Here is an 18475-nt window from a genome sequence, read left to right as displayed (position 1 = left end):
TAGGCCGTGATGCACCTGTGCCTCGTGGCACAGAGGTTGAAGGTTGAAGAGTTGCACCCACAGAAAGAAAATCAGCTGTCCGCTAAAACGTGCACCTCTGGCGCAGACTGCAGCAGGATACAGGCCCACAGGCACTCCAGACCAGGACTCTGTGGTATAGGCCCCCAGCACCTATGACCAGACTGCTCTTGCCAGGGAAAGAAACTGAGACCACATGGTGCCTTGTAGCAGCTGAGAAAGGCCCTCTCCCTTGCAGCCCCAATGGAGAAGAAAAACTCTCACCAGGTCCAGATCGCCAGTTCCAGGGGAGAAAAACATTGAAAACTGTCCTGAGGCAGCAGCCGGGACTGGCTGCCTTCACCGTAGCGCCACCAGAGAGGGCTCCCCTGTGAGGATGCAACCAGGTTGAGAAGAAAACGCCGCCGATCCGCTGACACAGCGGTGCCGCATCATCGGGCGTTAATTACTTCAGCGCGTACGTGGGCGCATGCACCGTAGACGGTGCACAGGGGCAAGCGCCAGAACCACCAACGGCACCAAGGATCGCCGCACTCACCAGCGGCAGGCAGGTGGTCGACGCAGACTCAGCGGGACAGCTCCGGAGGGAGAAACGGCCTTCGCCGCGTGGCGGCTGTCACCAGAGGGCGCAGGACAGTGCTCCGACACCGGAGCAGGCAGAAACACCAGCAGACACGGCCGCCGCGGGTCCTGAGGTAGACAGACACCCTCGTCGCCAGTTGTTGCATGTGTGGGTGAGTGATATGCACGTGGATGGTGCATGTATGAAACACAGTGTAGGAGGGCAGGACACACGCAGCATAAAGAAATACACTCCCACACTGGATGCAGTACTTGGCCGATTGACCCGGATCTCCCGGTGCAAAGACCCTTTTATTATTCATCTCCTTCCGGGTCGGGCAACTACCATTGTTTCAGGAAAACACAGGGGTGTGGTGTGTGACCCCCCTCCTGTGTGACGACACACTGGGGTGGTCCACACAACATAACAACACATGTAAACAGATCCCTGCGATCAACAGCCCCTCTCATTCTGTGCGCCCATGCTACATTTTTACAGCGATCATGCACAATCACGTGAAGTGACCTAATGGCATAATTATGGGAATTTTGCGTTAACAAGTTTAATGTGAAATTCCCAAATGTAAGCAAATTACGCGCTGGTGTAAGTCAATGGCGTAGCTAGGCCTTGTGATGCCTGTGGTGATCCCAGCCTTTGCCGACCGTAAGAGCCGGGGGGGTGTGGGGGGGTGGTGGCGATCCATTCCAGTATTTGCCGGCCACGCAAAGGGCCAGGAGGCCTCCGCCCCAAAACTCAATGCCGCCCCGGGAACGCTAGGAAGTGGGAGGCAAAAGCCAGTGAAAGTCGCGTGCATTGATTGGCGGCGTGTTTTGAATCGCCCAAATCAAGCAAGAGGGGCTTGGCGAGTTCTAGGTCAAAAGAAGGGGCACGGGTACCCTTAGCACAATTGGGAGAGCTGACCACGATCCGCGTGGCAGAGACTGCACAGAAAGATACCTGGTTTCATTGCAGCAGTTTTCTTTGAAGGTGCGGCCACCACCGCATTTACCAGCTCAGTTTTCACTTGTCGTTGAAGGGCCGCTTCCATGTGGACAACTCCTTGGATCGGCCCATGGTTAGGATGTCAGCCATGGAGATTCCTGGCGTTTCGAGTACATTTTCTCTCAATTTGACGGACGAACACCCCTGGATGAATTGCGCCCTTATTTCGTCATCTACATCAGGCAACGTGCATGGCTCGCCAATTCCTTCAAACGAGCGCAGAATGTATCGACCCATTCCTCTGGTTGTTGTCGTGCTTGTCGCAGAAGAAAACGTTCGGAATCTGGGTTGGCCAGAGGTTCGAAATGCGCGGTCAGGGCAGCTTGGCCTTGTGATGCCCGTGTGATCCCAGCCTTTGCCGACCGTAAGAGCCAGGGAGTGTGGGGGGTGGTGGCGATCCATTCCAGTATTTGCCGGCCAGAGAAAAGAGTAACCTAGGAAGAAGAGCTACTCAAACAGTGCCCTTGGGATGCCTCACGGCATGGGTACGGAGAGCAGGGGCAGGCGAACACGGCACCAGCGCCCAGACCGGGCCTGACGGCCGCCACAAAGATCGGTAGCAAGGGAAGCCTAGAATCTGCAAACACTGAGGCACTGCAAAAGAGCTGTCGCTCAGGGTACTTGAGATAGGAGTTAATAAAAGGGAACAGCGTAATGACATTGACAAATGTTATGTTTATCAAGTAAGCATGGTGATTGCGAATAACCAGCCAATAAGCTATGATATGTATGACACATGTGTTGATATAATGTGCAACAAACTGCAGCCTTTAGGTGCCATAAACTGTTTCCCGTGTGATTTAAGAGGAAGGTGGGAGGGTACACTGTGTGGCAAAGAGGGATGCTGTTAATTTGCATGTCTGGGAGGGGTTAAAAAGATATCTCTCCCCGTAGCGCCTCCGCCTGCGGAGGCCTATCTATTTGGCACATTTCCAGGTTTATATGGTCTTGTAAATGTGGGAATGCGTCAAAAACCATGGGAGTTGGTGGGAACGACCACACAAAGCCCGTGGAATGCCTACCAAGGAAAGAGTAATAAAATGGACTGACTTGCGCTGCGTTGCGTTACTATATATTTTTTGAGTCACTCAAAGCCATGCAAAGTGGCTGTGCGTGGCTTCACAAATATGACTTAAAGTTTGCATCACACACCATACGGCCCTTAGTGTGATAACGTGCACATAGCTCATACTTACGACCCATGCACGAACAGGTTTTGTGCGGGGCTCAGTGTTTAACAAGTTATAGGTAACCCTGGGCGTAGTTTGCGTAGTGGCGTTATGCGTAGCTACGCGAAGTGCACTTTACACTACGCACGCTACGCGTAGTTACGCGAACTACGTAGTGCGGTAGGGAAATTCTGTTTGCACTGATTGCACAGTGCCGGATGCTAGTCCGCACTGTGCAATCATTGCAAACGGCATCTTGCACAGTGCAAGCGGTCGTTTCCTGCCGTTCGAGTAGATTTGTACTCGAGCTGCAGCTTTCTCTACACGGGCTGGTAGTTTCTCATCGCGAGCGGTCGCGAGCATACACGACCACTCGCAATGAGAAACCTGATTTCCCCGCGTTGAGAATCTCACCGGGAGGTTTATTTTCCACGCTCGCGATCGGCAACTTGATGTTGCTGATCGCGAACGAGGAAAAAGTCTCGCCGGGATGTTGATTTTGCTTGCTCGCAGTCGCCAACTTGACGTTGAGGACCGCAAGTAAGCAAAAAATGCCCGCAACGCTACTCGTTTTTGCACTGTGCTACGTGCAATTCACGTAGTGCGTAGTAGCGCAAACTGCGCACGCTCCACGAGCGTAGCGTAGTACTACACCCAGGGTTAGTTATAGGGTGCTGACACATGAGTCAAGAACAGTGACATTCACCCTTTTCCATCTCTCTGTCTCCCTGCAGCTGGCGGCCTCGAGGAGCTAGAACCAAAGTTTACGGACACACGCCTCCTGTACGCCCTGTGCCAGGTGAAGGACCCTGTCACAGCACAGCCACGCATTGTCCTCATTCACTGGGTGAGTGTGAAGTGTAATAAACTTGTTTTGGGGTCCCGCGCCTTACTAATGCCCTCAAAGAGACCCCGAACTCTATGGGTTTTGTGTTATTGTTGAACTTTCTTATTTCCAGACGTGGTGAGAGTGCTCTCCAATTCCCTGTTATTTGCAGGTAAGGTTGTGTGCATTGGTGCGACACCCGTGAAATTACGGATGCACCCACACTGGCCATCACTTGTAGCTACGGCTGTGTGCACCACTTTTAACCCCACAACAAAATATGGTTGTGTGTACCACTATGACACTCAGAGCAGGGTACGGTTGTGTGCATCAGTGTGACCCCCGAAAACAGGGTACGGCTGTGTACCTCAATGTGACCCCGTTGCAGGATTCAGTTATGTGCATCAATGCGACCCCCATAGCAGGATGCGGTTGTGTGCATCAGTGCGACCCCCAAAGCAATGTACAATTGTGTGCATCAGTGCAACCCCCCATTGCAATGTATAGTTGTGTGCCTCAGTGTGATCCTCACAGTAGGGTATGGTTGTGTGCATCAGTGTGACCCCTTAGCAGGGTATGGTTGTGGGCATTAGTGCGACCCCAGAGCACGGTACGGTTGTGTGCATCAGTGCGACCCCAGAGCAGGGTACGGGTGTGTGCATCAGTGCGACCCCAGAGCAGGGTACGGTTGTGTGCATCAGTGCACTCTACAAATCCTGGTTCATTATCACCAACTACAACACCAAAAAAACGCTGAATCCTGCTGCAGCCAGTGTTTTAATGTATCTTGAATCTTAGAAAAGGAATGATTCCCAAAAAACTGAAGGCGGCCCCCCAACTCCAAGGCTCTCTTCATCAGAGTAAAGGACGGGCGGTCGCTAATGTGTAACAAAGGTATGAGGAACAGCCCATGTGGCTGCTCTACAGACCTCCGATGGGGCACCCTCATCGACTTCTGACCACGGTGAACCCCTGGTGGACCCTCCAGGAGAGAGGGGACGAGCACTCGTTGACCTCATCCGTGTACAGAGAGTCAACAAGGAAGCCTTCTTTCCCTGACCTCAAGCTCTCAAAGTGACAAGCTCTAGAAAGGATTCTTAAAGGTAGATCTTTTCAGGCCGATGCCCAGAGCTCTCTTTACAGCCAACAAGTGCGATCGCTCTTCTTCAGTACGAAAAGGAGGTGGAAAAAACAAATAGATGTGTTTCTTGGGCCCTCTTTGCTGTTGGTACATGTGGAAGAAATTTACATCCAGTCTTAATGTTACTGTATCTTCAAGATGTACATGAAAGATGGGCGGAACGATAACGTCCCAGTGCTGCAGTGAAGAGCAGCTACTGGAACGTAAACTATGCACCCGATGAATTCACAGTTATCAGGAGCCTCCCTTCCATGAAGAGAGGGTTGATCTGTGTAGATTTACTGCCACTGGTAGCCTTCCTTCCAGGAAGAGAGGGGATGATGTGTATAGATTCACTCCTGATCTGTGTAGATTCACTGCTTATCTGTGTAGATTCACTGCTCTCGAGAGCCTCCCTTCCAGGAAGAGAGGGGTGATCTGTGTAGATTCACTGCCACTGGCACCCTCCATTCCTGGAAGAGAGGGGTGATCTGTGTAGATTCACCGCTATCGGGAGCCTCCCTTCCAGGAAGAGAGGGATGATTTATGTAGATTCATGGCCACCGCTAGCGTCCTTTCGAGGAAGAGAGAGGTGATCTGTGTAGATTCACTGCTATCGGGAGCCCCCTTACAGGTAGACAGGGGTGATCTGTGTAGATTCACTGCTATCGGGAACCTCCCTTCCAGGAAGAGAGGGGTGATCTGTGTAGATTCACCGCTACCAGGAGCCTCCCTTCCAGGAAGAGAGAGGTGATCTGTGTAGATTCACCTCTAACGGGAGCCTCCCTTCCAGGAAGAGAAAGGTGATCTGTGTAGATTCACTGCTACCAGGAGCCTCCATTCCAGGAAGATAGAGGTGATCTGTGTAGATTCACCGCTATCGGGAGCCTCACTTCCAGGAAGAGAGGGGTGATCTGGGTAGATTCACCACTACCGGAACCCCCCTTCCATGAAGAGAGGGATGATCTTTGTAGATTCACTGCTATCGGGAGCCTCCCTTCCAGGAAGAGAGGAGTGATCTGTGTAGATTCACTGCTCTCAGGAGGCTCCCTTCCAGGAAGAGAGAGTTTATCTGTGTAGATTCACTGCTCTCGGAGCCTCCATCCAGGAAGAGAGGGGATGAGCTGTATAGATTTACTGCTGATCTGTGTAGCTTCATGCTCTCAGAGCCTCCCTTCCAGGTAGAGAGGGGATGAGCTGTATAGATTCACTCCTGATCTGTGTAGATTCACTGCTGATCTGTGTAGATTCACTGATCTTAGAGGCTCCCTTCCAGGAAGAGAGGGGATTATGTGTATAGATTCACTCCTGATCTGTGTAGATTCACTGCTGATCTGTGTAGATTCACTGCTCTTGGGAGCCTCCCTTCCAGGAAGAGAGAGGTGATCTGTGTAGATTCACTGCTACCAGGAGCTTCCCTTCCAGGAAGAGAGAGGTGATCTGTGTAGATTCACTGCTACCAGGAGCCTTCCTTCCAGGAAGAGAGGGGTGATCTGTGTAGATTCACTGCTACCAGGAGCCTTCCTTCCAGGAAGAGAGGGGTGATCTGTGTAGATTCCCTGCTACCAGGAGCCTTCCTTCCAGGAAGAGAGGGGTGATCTGTGTGGGTTCACCGCTGTCGGGAGCCTCCCTTCCAGGAAGAGAGAGGTGATTTGTGTAGATTCACCGCTACCGGGAGCCTTCCTTCCAGGAAGAGAGGGGTGATCTGGGTAGATTCCCCGCTACCGGGAGCCTTCCTTCCAGGAAGAAAGGGGTGATTTGTGTAGATTCACCGCTACCGGGAGCCTTCCTTCCAGGACGAGAGGGGTGATCTGTGTGGGTTCACCACTATCGGGAGCCTTTCTTCCCAATAACACTGAACCAAGATGTCACATGAGATATTCAGGATTGAGCTGCGCAGGCGCCGTGACACCTGCCGCGAGTGCCAAATGTGACCACAATATCACCTTTCAAAGATGAATTTCCTTTCCTGTTTGAAGAATCTTTTTTGGTGCTATCATGAGTCATTCATGTCTTTTGAACTACGCTCCCCACGACGGAATGAACCAGGCCTGTACGAAACTTAAACTACGCTCGAATAATTTGAATAAAGTTGGGAATTTTGCCTTCTGGTGGTTACATAAATTTACCAAAATAACGACATTACAACAGTTCATGTAATATGCGCCTTTCAAAGTAAAGAAATATTGCTAATGTGCCAATTTGTAGGACTTTTTTTTATCTCTAATGCACGGAATGTGAGATTTTTGAGGTTTTGCCCCTTAATACAAATACCAATACATCCTCGTGGCAAATATTGACACGCCAACACATTTCGCACTAAAATATACTTCAAAACAACTGATTAGCATTTGTGTAATTACGTGGCTCACAGACAGGGCCCACAAACAGGGTGCGTCGCGGTAAGGCATCGAGAACCGCCTAACCTTTCCTGCCGGAGACCGAGGCCTTGCTTCGCCAATCCATCGTAGGCGATGGGGTTCGGGCAGCCCTTTGGGCTAGTTCTCCAACGCTGAGCTTTGCGTGACACGGTGGCTTGGGTTACTGCCCAGCGCTGAGCTTGGCGTGACACGGTGGCTTGGGCTAGTGCCCAGCGCTGAGCTTGGCGTGACATGGTGGCTTGGGCTACTGACCAGCGCTCAGCTTGGCGTGACACGGTGGCTTGGGCTAGTGCCTAGCGCTGAGCTTGGCATGACATGGTGGCTTGGGCTAGTGCTCCAGCGCTGAGCTTGGAGTGACACGGTGGCATGGGCTAGTGTCCAGCGCTGAGCTTGGAGTGACACGGTGGCTTGGGCTAGTGTCCAGCGCTCAGCTTGGTGTGACACAGTGGCTTGGACTAGTGTTCAGCGCTCAACTTGGCGTGACACGGTGGCTTGGGCTACTGTCCAGCGCTGAGCTTGGCATGATATGGTGGCTTGGGTTACTGCCCAGCGCTGAGCTTGCGTGACACGGTGGCTTGGGCTAGTGCCTAGCGCTGAGCTTGGCGTGACACGGTGGCTTGGGCTAGTGCTCCAGCGCTCAGCTTGGCATGACACGGTGGCTTGGGCTAGTGCCCAGCGCTGAGCTTGGCATGACATGGTGGCTTGGGCTACTGACCAGCGCTCAGCTTGGCGTGACACGGTGGCTTGGGCTAGTGTCCAGCGCTAAGCTTGGCGTGACACGGTGGCTTGGGCTAGTGTCCAGCGCTGAGCTCGGTGTGACACGGTGGCTTGGGCTAGTGTCCAGCGCTGAGCTTGGCGTGACACGGTGGCTTGGGCTAGTGTCCAGCGCTGAGCTTGGCGTGACACGGTGGCTTGGGCTACTGTCCAGCGCTGAGCTTGGCATGATATGGTGGCTTGGGTTACTGCCCAGCGCTGAGCTTGGCATGATATGGTGGCTTGGGTTACTGCCCAGCGCTGAGCTTGCGTGACACGGTGGCTTGGGCTAGTGCCTAGCGCTGAGCTTGGCGTGACACGGTGGCTTGGGCTAGTGCTCCAGCGCTCAGCTTGGTGTGACACGGTGGCTTGGGCTAGTGTTCAGCGCTCAGCTTGGCGTGACACGGTGGCTTGGGCTAGTGTCCAGCGCTCAGCTTGGTGTGACACGGTGGCTTGGGCTAGTGCCCAGCGCTGAGCTTGGCGTGACATGGTGGCTTGGGCTAGTGTCCAGCACTGAGCTTGGCATGACATGGTGGCTTGGGCTACTGACCAGCGCTCAGCTTGGCGTGACACGGTGGCTTGGGCTAGTGCCCAGCGCTGAGCTTGGCATGACATGGTGGCTTGGGCTACTGACCAGCGCTCAGCTTGGCGTGACACGGTGGCTTGGGCTAGTGTCCAGCGCTCAGCTTGGCGTGACACGGTGGCTTGGGCTAGTGCCTAGCGCTGAGCTTGGCGTGACACGGTGGCTTGGGCCAGTGCTCCAGCGCTCAGCTTGGCGTGACACAGCGGCTTCTGGAGGGACACGCAATGGCAGCCAGACGCCTTGGGTAATCTCTACTTGGAAAGTTAGGAAAGAGGAAGCCTCCGAGATACACAATTAGGGACGTCTCGGAGGTGATGACAGCGGCTGAGTCACAGCGATGAAATCATGTCCTGAGATGCGGCTTCTATTTTCAGACAGAAAACTTCCGATTTGGTGAAGAAAATATTTTGTGAAATAATCACACACCATAGGACCATGTAGCATAAAAGGCCAGTTTATTAGGAAAGGGTTGCAAAACAGATAATCAACCTTAACACAACGACAACACATCTTTAATACGTCATTCCCCTTTTCACTGAACATTTCTCACTTCTCACCAAACGTCCACCCCAGTGCCCCATACCTTGCTTCATTCTTTCCCCTTCCACTCACTGACCCCCTTCCTTTCCCAGTCTCTCCCTCACTTCCCCTCCCAAACATCCTCCAATGATTCCTCTTTGTCCTGGTCCAAGAATCCCGCACCCCGTCTTTGTTCGCCTGTGCTCCCATAACTCCCCTCCCCAGGGGTGGATACGCCCATATGTGACTCTCCGCCCCCCAAATACCTCCTACACCCATGCAACCTGTCCTATCATGGTATCGCTGTGTAAAGTAATCCTCCCCACCACTCTCAAACCCCTACACGCTGGTGATGCTTAGGAGTCAGGAAGAGGCTGGACCCGCCACTCCTGACTCCTTTATTCTACACCTAACACCCGCCCCTTCCCCTAGACCCTACCTATCCCCTGTCCGGCCTTGCGCCTTCATAAAATTCCCTGGGGAAATACTAGTTTGCGCAGTGGCTGTTGGCATGGATAGGGGAAAGTGGGGCGGGGGTGGGGAGAAAAATAAAAAATTCACGTACCTTTTCCCTGATCCCTCCTCGGTCATCTCTCAGCGTCTCTTCCGGCCTTAACCAAGCAGGGAGCACCCAGGTTCTCCTGAGCCAACCACAACGCTGCAATGCAGCATTGTGATTGATCTGAGCACCGTGGTTCATTGCTCAGACAGGCAGTGGGAGTCTGGGCATGTTCTCCACCCGGGCTGTAATACAGCCTGGTTGGCGAACATGCAAAGTGCGCATGAGCGTATGGCGGGCCGAAGGGCTCTTGCAAAGTGGTCACCTCTCCTCCCCCTGCTCTGTGAGCAGAGCAGCCCCACCCGGAAAACTGCTGCGGCAGGGGAAAGTAAAAGGATAATAACCTCGTGCTAGTATCATTTTATTTTTCCTTTTGGGCGACGCCCCTCTACCTTAGTGGAGCAGCGGCCACCGAGTCTGCGACTGTCACTTCCTCCGGGTCCCTTCATTATGGCGACGCCCCTCTACCTTAGTGGAGCAGCGGCCACTGAGTCTGCGACTGTCACTTCCTCCGGGTCCCTTCCTTATGGCGACGCTCCTCTACCTTAGTGGAGCAGCGGCCACTGAGTCTGCGACTGTCACTTCCTCCGGGTCCCTTCATTATGGCGACGCCCCTCTACCTTAGTGGAGCAGCGGCCACTGAGTCTGCGTCTGTCACTTCCTCCGGGTCCCTTCATTATGGCGACGCTCCTGTACCTTAGTGGAGCAGCGGCCACCGAGTCTGCGACTGTCACTTCCTCCGGGTCCCTTCATTATGGCGACGCTCCTGTACCTTAGTGGAGCAGCGGCCACCGAGTCTGCGACTGTCACTTCCTCCGGGTCCCTTCATTATGGCGACGCTCCTCTACCTTAGTGGAGTAGCGGCCACCGAGTCTGCGACTGTCACTTCCTCCGTGTCCCTTCATTATGAGCGACGCTCCTCTACCTTGGTGGAGCAGCGGCCACTGAGTCTGCGACTGTCACTTCCTCCGGGTCCCTTCATTATGGCGACGCCCCTCTACCTTAGTGGAGCAGCGGCCACTGAGTCTGTGACTGTCACTTCCTCCGGGTCCCTTCATTATGGCGACGCCCCTCTACCTTAGTGGAGCAGCGGCCACTGAGTCTGCGACTGTCACTTCCTCCGGGTCCCTTCCTTATGGCGACGCTCCTCTACCTTAGTGGAGCAGCGGCCACTGAGTCTGCGGCTGTCACTTCCTCCGGGTCCCTTCATTATGGCGACGCCCCTCTACCTTAGTGGAGCAGCGGCCACTGAGTCTGCGACTGTCACTTCCTCCGGGTCCCTTCATTATGGCGACGCTCCTGTACCTTAGTGGAGCAGCGGCCACCGAGTCTGCGACTGTCACTTCCTCCGGGTCCCTTCATTATGGCGACGCTCCTCTACCTTAGTGGAGCAGCGGCCACTGAGTCTGCGACTGTCACTTCCTCCGGGTCCCTTCCTTATGGCGACGCTCCTCTACCTTAGTGGAGCAGCGGCCACTGAGTCTGCGACTGTCACTTCCTCCGGGTCCCTTCATTATGGCGACGCCCCTCTACCTTAGTGGAGCAGCGGCCACTGAGTCTGCGACTGTCACTTCCTCCGGGTCCCTTCATTATGGCGACGCCCCTCTACCTTAGTGGAGCAGCGGCCACCGAGTCTGCGACTGTCACTTCGTCCGGGTCCCTTCATTATGGCGACGCCCCTCTACCTTAGTGGAGCAGCGGCCACCGAGTCTGCGACTGTCACTTCCTCCGGGTCCCTTCATTATGGCGACGCCCCTCTACCTTAGTGGAGCAGCGGCCACCGAGTCTGCGACTGTCACTTCTTCCGGGTCCCTTCATTATGGCGACGCTCCTCTACCTTAGTGGAGCAGCGGCCACCGAGTCTGCGACTGTCACTTCTTCCGGGTCCCTTCATTATGGCGACGCTCCTCTACCTTAGTGGAGCAGCGGCCACCGAGTCTGCGACTGTCACTTCCTCCGGGTCCCTTCATTATGGCGACGCCCCTCTACCTTGGTGGAGCAGCGGCCACCGAGTCTGCGACTGTCACTTCCTCCGGGTCCCTTCATTATGGCGACGCCCCTCTACCTTAGTGGAGCAGCGGCCACTGAGTCTGCGACTGTCACTTCCTCCGGGTCCCTTCATTATGGCGACGCTCCTCTACCTTAGTGGAGCAGCGGCCACTGAGTCTGCGACTGTCACTTCCTCCGGGTCCCTTCATTATGGCGACGCTCCTCTACCTTAGTGGAGCAGCGGCCACTGAGTCTGCGACTGTCACTTCCTCCGGGTCCCTTCATTATGGCGACACTCCTCTACCTTAGTGGAGCAGTGGCCACTGAGTCTGCGACTGTCACTTCCTCCGGGTCCCTTCCTTATGGCGACGCTCCTCTACCTTAGTGGAGCAGCGGCCACTGAGTCTGCGACTGTCACTTCCTCCGGGTCCCTTCATTATGGCGACGCCCCTCTACCTTAGTGGAGCAGCGGCCACTGAGTCTGCGACTGTCACTTCCTCCGGGTCCCTTCATTATGGCGACGCTCCTCTACCTTAGTGGAGCAGCGGCCACTGAGTCTGCGACTGTCACTTCCTCTGGGTCCCTTCATTATGGCGACGCTCCTCTACCTTAGTGGAGCAGCGGCCACTGAGTCTGCGACTGTCACTTCCTCCGGGTCCCTTCATTATGGCGACGCTCCTCTACCTTAGTGGAGCAGCGGCCACTGAGTCTGCGACTGTCACTTCCTCTGGGTCCCTTCATTATGGCGACGCTCCTCTACCTTAGTGGAGCAGCGGCCACTGAGTCTGCGACTGTCACTTCCTCCGGGTCCCTTCATTATGTTGCGATCTTTGGCTCAGTGTGGCTCCCGGGAACGACCCAGGAGGCATCTGATGTCCTGGCCAGCCTTGGAACGGGAACACTAGGGACACAAAGTTCTTTACCCCCCATAGTTCCTGACCTCCAATCCCCTACACTTTTTGTAAACTCTTAACCAGTTTACGTCCGAGAGTTGTAGCACCCAAGGGTGCTCTCAAGCAGGTCATCTGCCCACGTGACCTCAGTGACGCGGTCTCAGGTGTCTCTGCCTCAACGTTCTATAGAAAACTCTTGTGACGGTGGAGAAGTGTTTTGCTTTGACACAATCCTGTGAAATCAGGACCATTGGCGCAGTTTGTACTAAATACATCCTAATTTATAGGAAAGGCCCTCTCCAAGCGGGAATGCCTCGAATGGCACATGTTCGAAGCGCAGGGAAAATGGACTTTGCTTTGAGTAAGGTAGTGATCAGCATACGGGTGTGGTGTTGTGAGGTGCTATTGGAACCCCGATAGTTGGGTTTTTTATTGTAAAGTGTCTCAACTGGTATAGTTATTCCTCTGCTGTGAGCATCGCGGAAGGCAAACAGTGTCTCGCTGACCTAAACCCCCCCACCCCCGGTTCAATGTAATGGGCAAAAATCTGCGGACACCATGATCCACCCAGCCCACCTAAGGCAGTGTCCCACACACAATGCATAGGCTGCTTGCCTATGTTAAGTTGGCGAGCGTGATTTCTCAACGCGGACGGTCATGGCACGTCGCTTCTGCTCGAGCTGAAAAAACTGCCACTTGCTTTGAAGAAGCTGCCGCTTGAGTAGAACATCAGCGGCAGAAAGAAGCAGCGCCCTCTTACGCTGTGCCTGGTGCCGTTCGCGCTGATTTTGCAGCGTGGGACAAACTACAAGCACTGAAAATGAGAGCGAGCAGTGCGACTTACCGCACTCCACAGCTTGCTGAACTTCACGGCTTGTGGAAATCCGCGGAGCACGGCGGAGTTTTTTCGGCATTTCGCGGAATTGCGCATAGCGGAACTCTACGAACTCCACCCAGGCCTATTCTAAACATGCTTCCACGGCAAAAATACCTCCATTTATGCCTTATAGGTACCGACCAAGGGATATCTGGCAGATTTAATTGGATTTATTGCTGCTGATTTCTCTGGATGAATCCCACTGAAGGAGCGCAATGTGGCCATTCCAAGGCGTGGCTTGCCTTGGAAGTTAGTGAAGGCCCACGACACATATTTTTGTGCACAACCCCAGTTTCCTATCAGACCCCTTCCCACTCTGGAAATGGTCAGAGATTTACTCCAGCCAAGTGATGGAAACGGACAGATCACGCCCAGAAGACAAAAAATAAAAATTGTAGTTTCACAGGAACCTCTGCTACCTCTGGGCAGAGTACCACACAGGTGACAAGAACCCGTGGGAGATGTCACGCGACTCACCTCGTAGCTCGTCTGGAAAACTACGCCTGGCGCAGCTTTCCAGCCATACTACTGGGAGTGATGGTGAATAGCAAAATGTAGTAAATCCCCACCCGTGTGTGCAGTTCTGGTATTTTGGTTCCCTTGTGAGTTTGCAAAGGGTACATGATTCCCGCAGTAAAGACCGTTCAAGTTTGGTCATGAAACGCCATGTGATATGTGCCATTTGTACAGCATTTGTAAATTCCATCTTGGCATTTACAGAAGGGGTAATTATTTCTCTACTGTAATTTTAGTCAATTTATTTTATCAACGTAGCAAGGATGACAGTGTGTGATGGTTTTCTTAAGAGTCCTACCTATGACTTGCGTTACAAAATTATCTCTGCAGGAGGCGCATAACCCACAGAACAATTTTCCTGCCTTTTTTCTTGTGGGTGGAGAAATTATTTAGAAAGTATTTTACTCCAAGAAACATTTATGTGAAGAAGTTCTGCATGAGAACCAGAGGAATTACCCTAGCTGTGTGTGAAAACTAGGAACTGTTTCTTGAGGCAGGAACGCCGAGCTCAGAAAGTGATGGAATATTACTGACCTGAGCCTCCGATGTCACTAAAGTGCCATCGAAATCTCTGGGGTGAATAAAAGTGCATCTGTAAGAGACAGAAGTCTTTGGGGAGTGGACAGGTGAGAGTCACAGTTGTGGTTCTTGCGGCCTTAGTATCAGGGTCTGGGACAGGTAAGGGCTGAGGGAAGAGAAGGTAACCCTAAGGGTAATGGAATGAGTAGTGAGGGTGATGGTAACGCTTCGGATGTGGGTAAGAGTTACGGTAGAAGGGCCGTTCCATTGGAAGGATGATTCACCGACACGTGTTTCGCCTCTACGACGCCCTTCATCAGGGCTACATGTTGCTCTATATCTTCATCAGCTTTCTTTGTCTACATCACACCATCAGTTGTCACAAAGGTTTGTTCACACGGAGGGAGATGCTTGTGATGACTCCCAAAGCATAACTGAATCCCTATACGGAAAACATAACGATGATCGCATTAGATATGGATCAATAACCTTGGTGAGCATCAGCCCTAAAAGTATCCCAATAAGAGAGTTCTTACCAATCAGGATCTATACTTCGATGCCAGATCCAGCGCTTACAAGAAGCCATGTGTAAAAACAAGGGCGCGAATAAAGTATATGGTACTGATGAAGACGCATTGTGGGCGCGAAACACATGCTGGCTGTACCCTGTGAAAATCATCCTTACAATTGAATGATGGACCCACTACAATAACTACGAAGGAATGGGACAATTGTGATCAGCACATTAATAATACCATATATAGACGACTAGTACTCAAGCGGTGGTCCCTCCATTAGGGTGGAGGAGCACCGCTCCCCCCCCGCAACCAGCCGCAAATAAAAGGATGATAAAACGGGTTTCTAACCTGTTTTATTTTAATCCTCCCGGACCCGCCCCCAGTACTCCAGCGAGTTTTGAGGGCCGGCCCGGGATATGACACTGCGGTGGGGGAGGGCTAGTGCATCCTTGTCCCTTCGCTGCGCATGACGTGTTTGGCCGGCTGTTTCAGTGAAGCTGCGCTGCCGGGGCGGGGTAAGCAGGCACAGGCTCCCAGTCTGCCTGGGAGCGTGAAGTTGTAGCGCCCAGGGCCAATCCTAATGCTGCTTTCGTGCAGCGCCATGATTGGCCGCAATGCAGTCTGGGAGCCTGTCCCAGAAGCAGGAAGAGCACAGTGGAGCGGACAGCGGAGGCCGCGGCAATCAAATATGTGTATTTTTATTTTTTGTTTTTTATATTTTGTCCCCCAAGTATCTCTCATCCCCACCGCTTCCTCGCCTCTTTGTCAGGGGACGGCCTGCAACTGCAGTACTCATTTGCAAACTCTACTATAAGAAGTATTAAACAATTGATTCATATAAAATAGTTTTGATATGTTTTTCTGATAAATGTTTTTAATCAAATTTTGAATACATTCAATTAATCAATAGAATATATGTCCGAACAGTTATATTTCATGCTCTTGGCACTGAATATCATTGTATTTCAGTTCCTTGTAAAGCAGAGGGGTCACTGGTACGGGGTTGCGAGCACCGCGCGGCCAGGCCTTTCACGGAACCTTTCTTTGAATATTGAGGGATAGTGTATGGTATAGTAGGGTAAGGGAAGATTAAATATTATGGTTAAGGTAAGTGTTGAGGGAAGGAAATGGCCACCATAAAGGTAAAGGAATGAATAGTTAGGGTAACAGTAACTGTTCGCACAAGGGTAAAGGTTACAGTAGGGTCAGATAAAGATTTTGGGTAAGGTAAAAGGTTAGGGAAAGGGGAAGGCTACGGTAAAAGGTTAGGGTAAGGCTTAGGTAAAGGGTTAGGGTAAGGTAAAGGGTTAGGGTAAGGTAAAGGGTTAGGGTAAGGTAAAGGGTTAGGTTAAGGTAAAGGGTTAGGGTATGGTAAAGGGTTAGGGTAAGGTAAAGGGTTAGGTTAAGGTAAAGGGTAAGGCTTAGGTAAAGGGTTAGGTTAAGGTAAAGGGTTAGGGTAAGGTAAAGAGTTAGGGTAAGGTAAAGGGTTAGGGTAAGGTAAAGGGTTAGGGTTAGGGTAAGGTAAAGGGTTAGGTTAAGGTAAAGGGTTAGGGTAAGGTAAAGAGTTAGGGTAAGGTAAAGAGTTAGGGTAAGGTAAAGGGTTAGGGTAAGGTAAAGGGTTAGGTTAAGGTAAAGGGTTAGGGTAAGGTAAAGAGTTAGGGTAAGGTAAGGGGTTAGGGTAAGGTAAAGGGTTAGGGTAAGGTTAGGGTAAGGTAAAGAGTTAGGGTAAGGTAAAGGGTTAGGGTAAGGTAAAGGGTTAGGGCGAGGTAAAGGGTTAGGGTAAGGTAAAGGGTTAGGCAAAGGAGCAAGTAAAAGGTTAGAGTAAGACTTAGGTAAAGGGTCAGTATTAGCATAAGGCAAAAGGATGGGATTTAAGGTAAGAGTGGGGTAAAGGTTTGTGTGAGATGAAAGGTTGGGGTCAGGGTAAGGCAGAGGCTCCTGGTAAGGGTTGAAGGAAGGGAAGAAAGGTAAGGGTGAAGGTAAGGGATTTAGGGTAAGGGTAACTGTTTGGGTGAGGGTAATAGGGTCAGAGTCAGGGTCAGAGTCAGGGTAAGGGTCAGAGTCAGGGTCAGAGTCAGGGTCAGAGTCAGGGTCAGGGTCAGGGTCAGGGTCAGAGTCAAGGTCAGAGTCAGGGTTAGGGGGAGGGAAGAGGTAGTGTTAGGGTTACCTAAGGGGGAAGGGCAGAGAAGGGTAACAGTAAAGGTAAGGGCACCCATTGGGATAAGATTGAGGGGAAATGTCAGGCTAGGAGTAACTGTTAGGATGAGTGCAAGGATAAAGTAGGTGGGGTGGGACAGTCAGGGTCAAGTTAGGGTCAGGGTTAAAATGAGGCTCAGTGCTAGAGTCAGGATAAGGATCAGAGCTGGGATCAGGGTGAAAGTTAGGGTCAGTGTATAGCTAAGGATTAGAGTTGGGTATAGGGTCCAAGATGGCTGCAGGGGGGAGCTGCAGGGAGCTACAGATGGCTGCAGGGAGCTACAGATGGCTGCAGGGAGCAACAGATGGCTGCAGGGGACTGCAGGGAGCTACAGATGGCTGCAGGGGACTGCAGGGAGCTACAGATGGCTGCAGGGGGCTGCAGGGAGCTACAGATGGCTGCAGGGGGCTGCAGGGAGATACAGATGGCTGCAGGGGGCTACAGGTGGCTGCAGGGAGCTACAGAGACATGCAGGTGCCTCCAGAGCGCTGCAGGGAGCTACAGGTGGCTACATGAGACTGTAAGGAGCTACAGGAGGCTGCAGGGAGCTGCAGATGGATACAGGGGACTGAAGGGAGCTACAGGTGGCTGCAGGGGGCTACAGGTGGCGGCAGGGGGCTCCAGATGGCTGTATGGGGCTGCAGGCGGCTACAGGTGGCTGCAGGGAGCTACAGAGACATGCAGGTGCCTCCAGAGCGCTGCAGGGAGCTACTGGCGGCTACATGGGGCTGTAGGGAGCTACAGGAGGATACAGGGAGCTGCAGATGGCTGCTTGGGCTGCAGGGACTTGTAGAGCGCTACAGGTGGCTGCTTGGGCTGCAGGGAGTTGCAGGGAGCTACAGGTGGCTGCAGGGAGGCTTCTGGGAGCTACAGGTGGCTGCAGGGTGCTGCAGGGAGCTACAGGTGGCTGCAGGAGGCTGCATGGAGCTACAGATGGCTGCAAGGAGCTGCAGAGAGATACAGGTGGCTGCAGGAATCTACAGGTTGCTGAAGGGGATAGCAGAGACATTCAGGGGCTGCAGGGAGCTGCACGTGGCTGAAGGGGGTAGCAGAGAGATTCAGGGGGTGGGGCTGCAGGTGGCTGCAGGAGGCGGCAGGGAGCTCCAGGTGGCTGCAGGAAGCTACAGGTTGCTGAAGGGGGTAGCAGAGACATTCAGGGGCTGCAGGGAGCTACACGTGGCTGAAGGGGGTAGCAGAGAGATTCAGGGGGCGGGGCTGCAGGTGGCTGCAGGAGGTTGCAGGGAGCTCCAGGAGCCTGAATGGGGCTGCAGGGAGCTACAGGAGGCTGCATAACAGCCCTCTGGCACCCCACAGAGCTCAGAACCCCTCTCTCCGGCGTCCATGGAAGATGTCAATTGGGCTCTCATGTGTCTACAAGGCCCTTTCTATGCATTCCTCGGGTTGGCTTTCAGTCAGCAATTTCAGAAACAAGGGCCCAGCTGCCATCAGCAGAAAGACGAGCTCCTTGCCCCGA

The 18475-nt window shown here is 52.9% G+C and overlaps 1 protein-coding gene across 1 annotated transcript in view; it reads left to right on the top strand.

Moving 5' to 3' along the window:
- Nucleotides 1-18475, top strand: part of LOC146863509 (uncharacterized) — a 546139-nt gene that overhangs the window by 221966 nt on the left and 305698 nt on the right. The window contains exon 3 of the mRNA XM_085642941.1: nt 3486-3598. Coding sequence (XP_085499067.1) covers nt 3486-3598 — 113 coding nt within the window. The remainder of the gene's footprint in view (nt 1-3485; nt 3599-18475) is intronic.

The sequence above is a fragment of the Triturus cristatus genome, chromosome 2_2, assembly GCF_964204655.1.
Source record: "Triturus cristatus chromosome 2_2, aTriCri1.1, whole genome shotgun sequence".
NCBI classification, from domain to species: domain Eukaryota; kingdom Metazoa; phylum Chordata; class Amphibia; order Caudata; family Salamandridae; genus Triturus; species Triturus cristatus.
The sequence above is the reverse complement of the archived record's forward strand: the minus strand, read 5'-3'. Positions and strand labels throughout refer to the sequence as shown.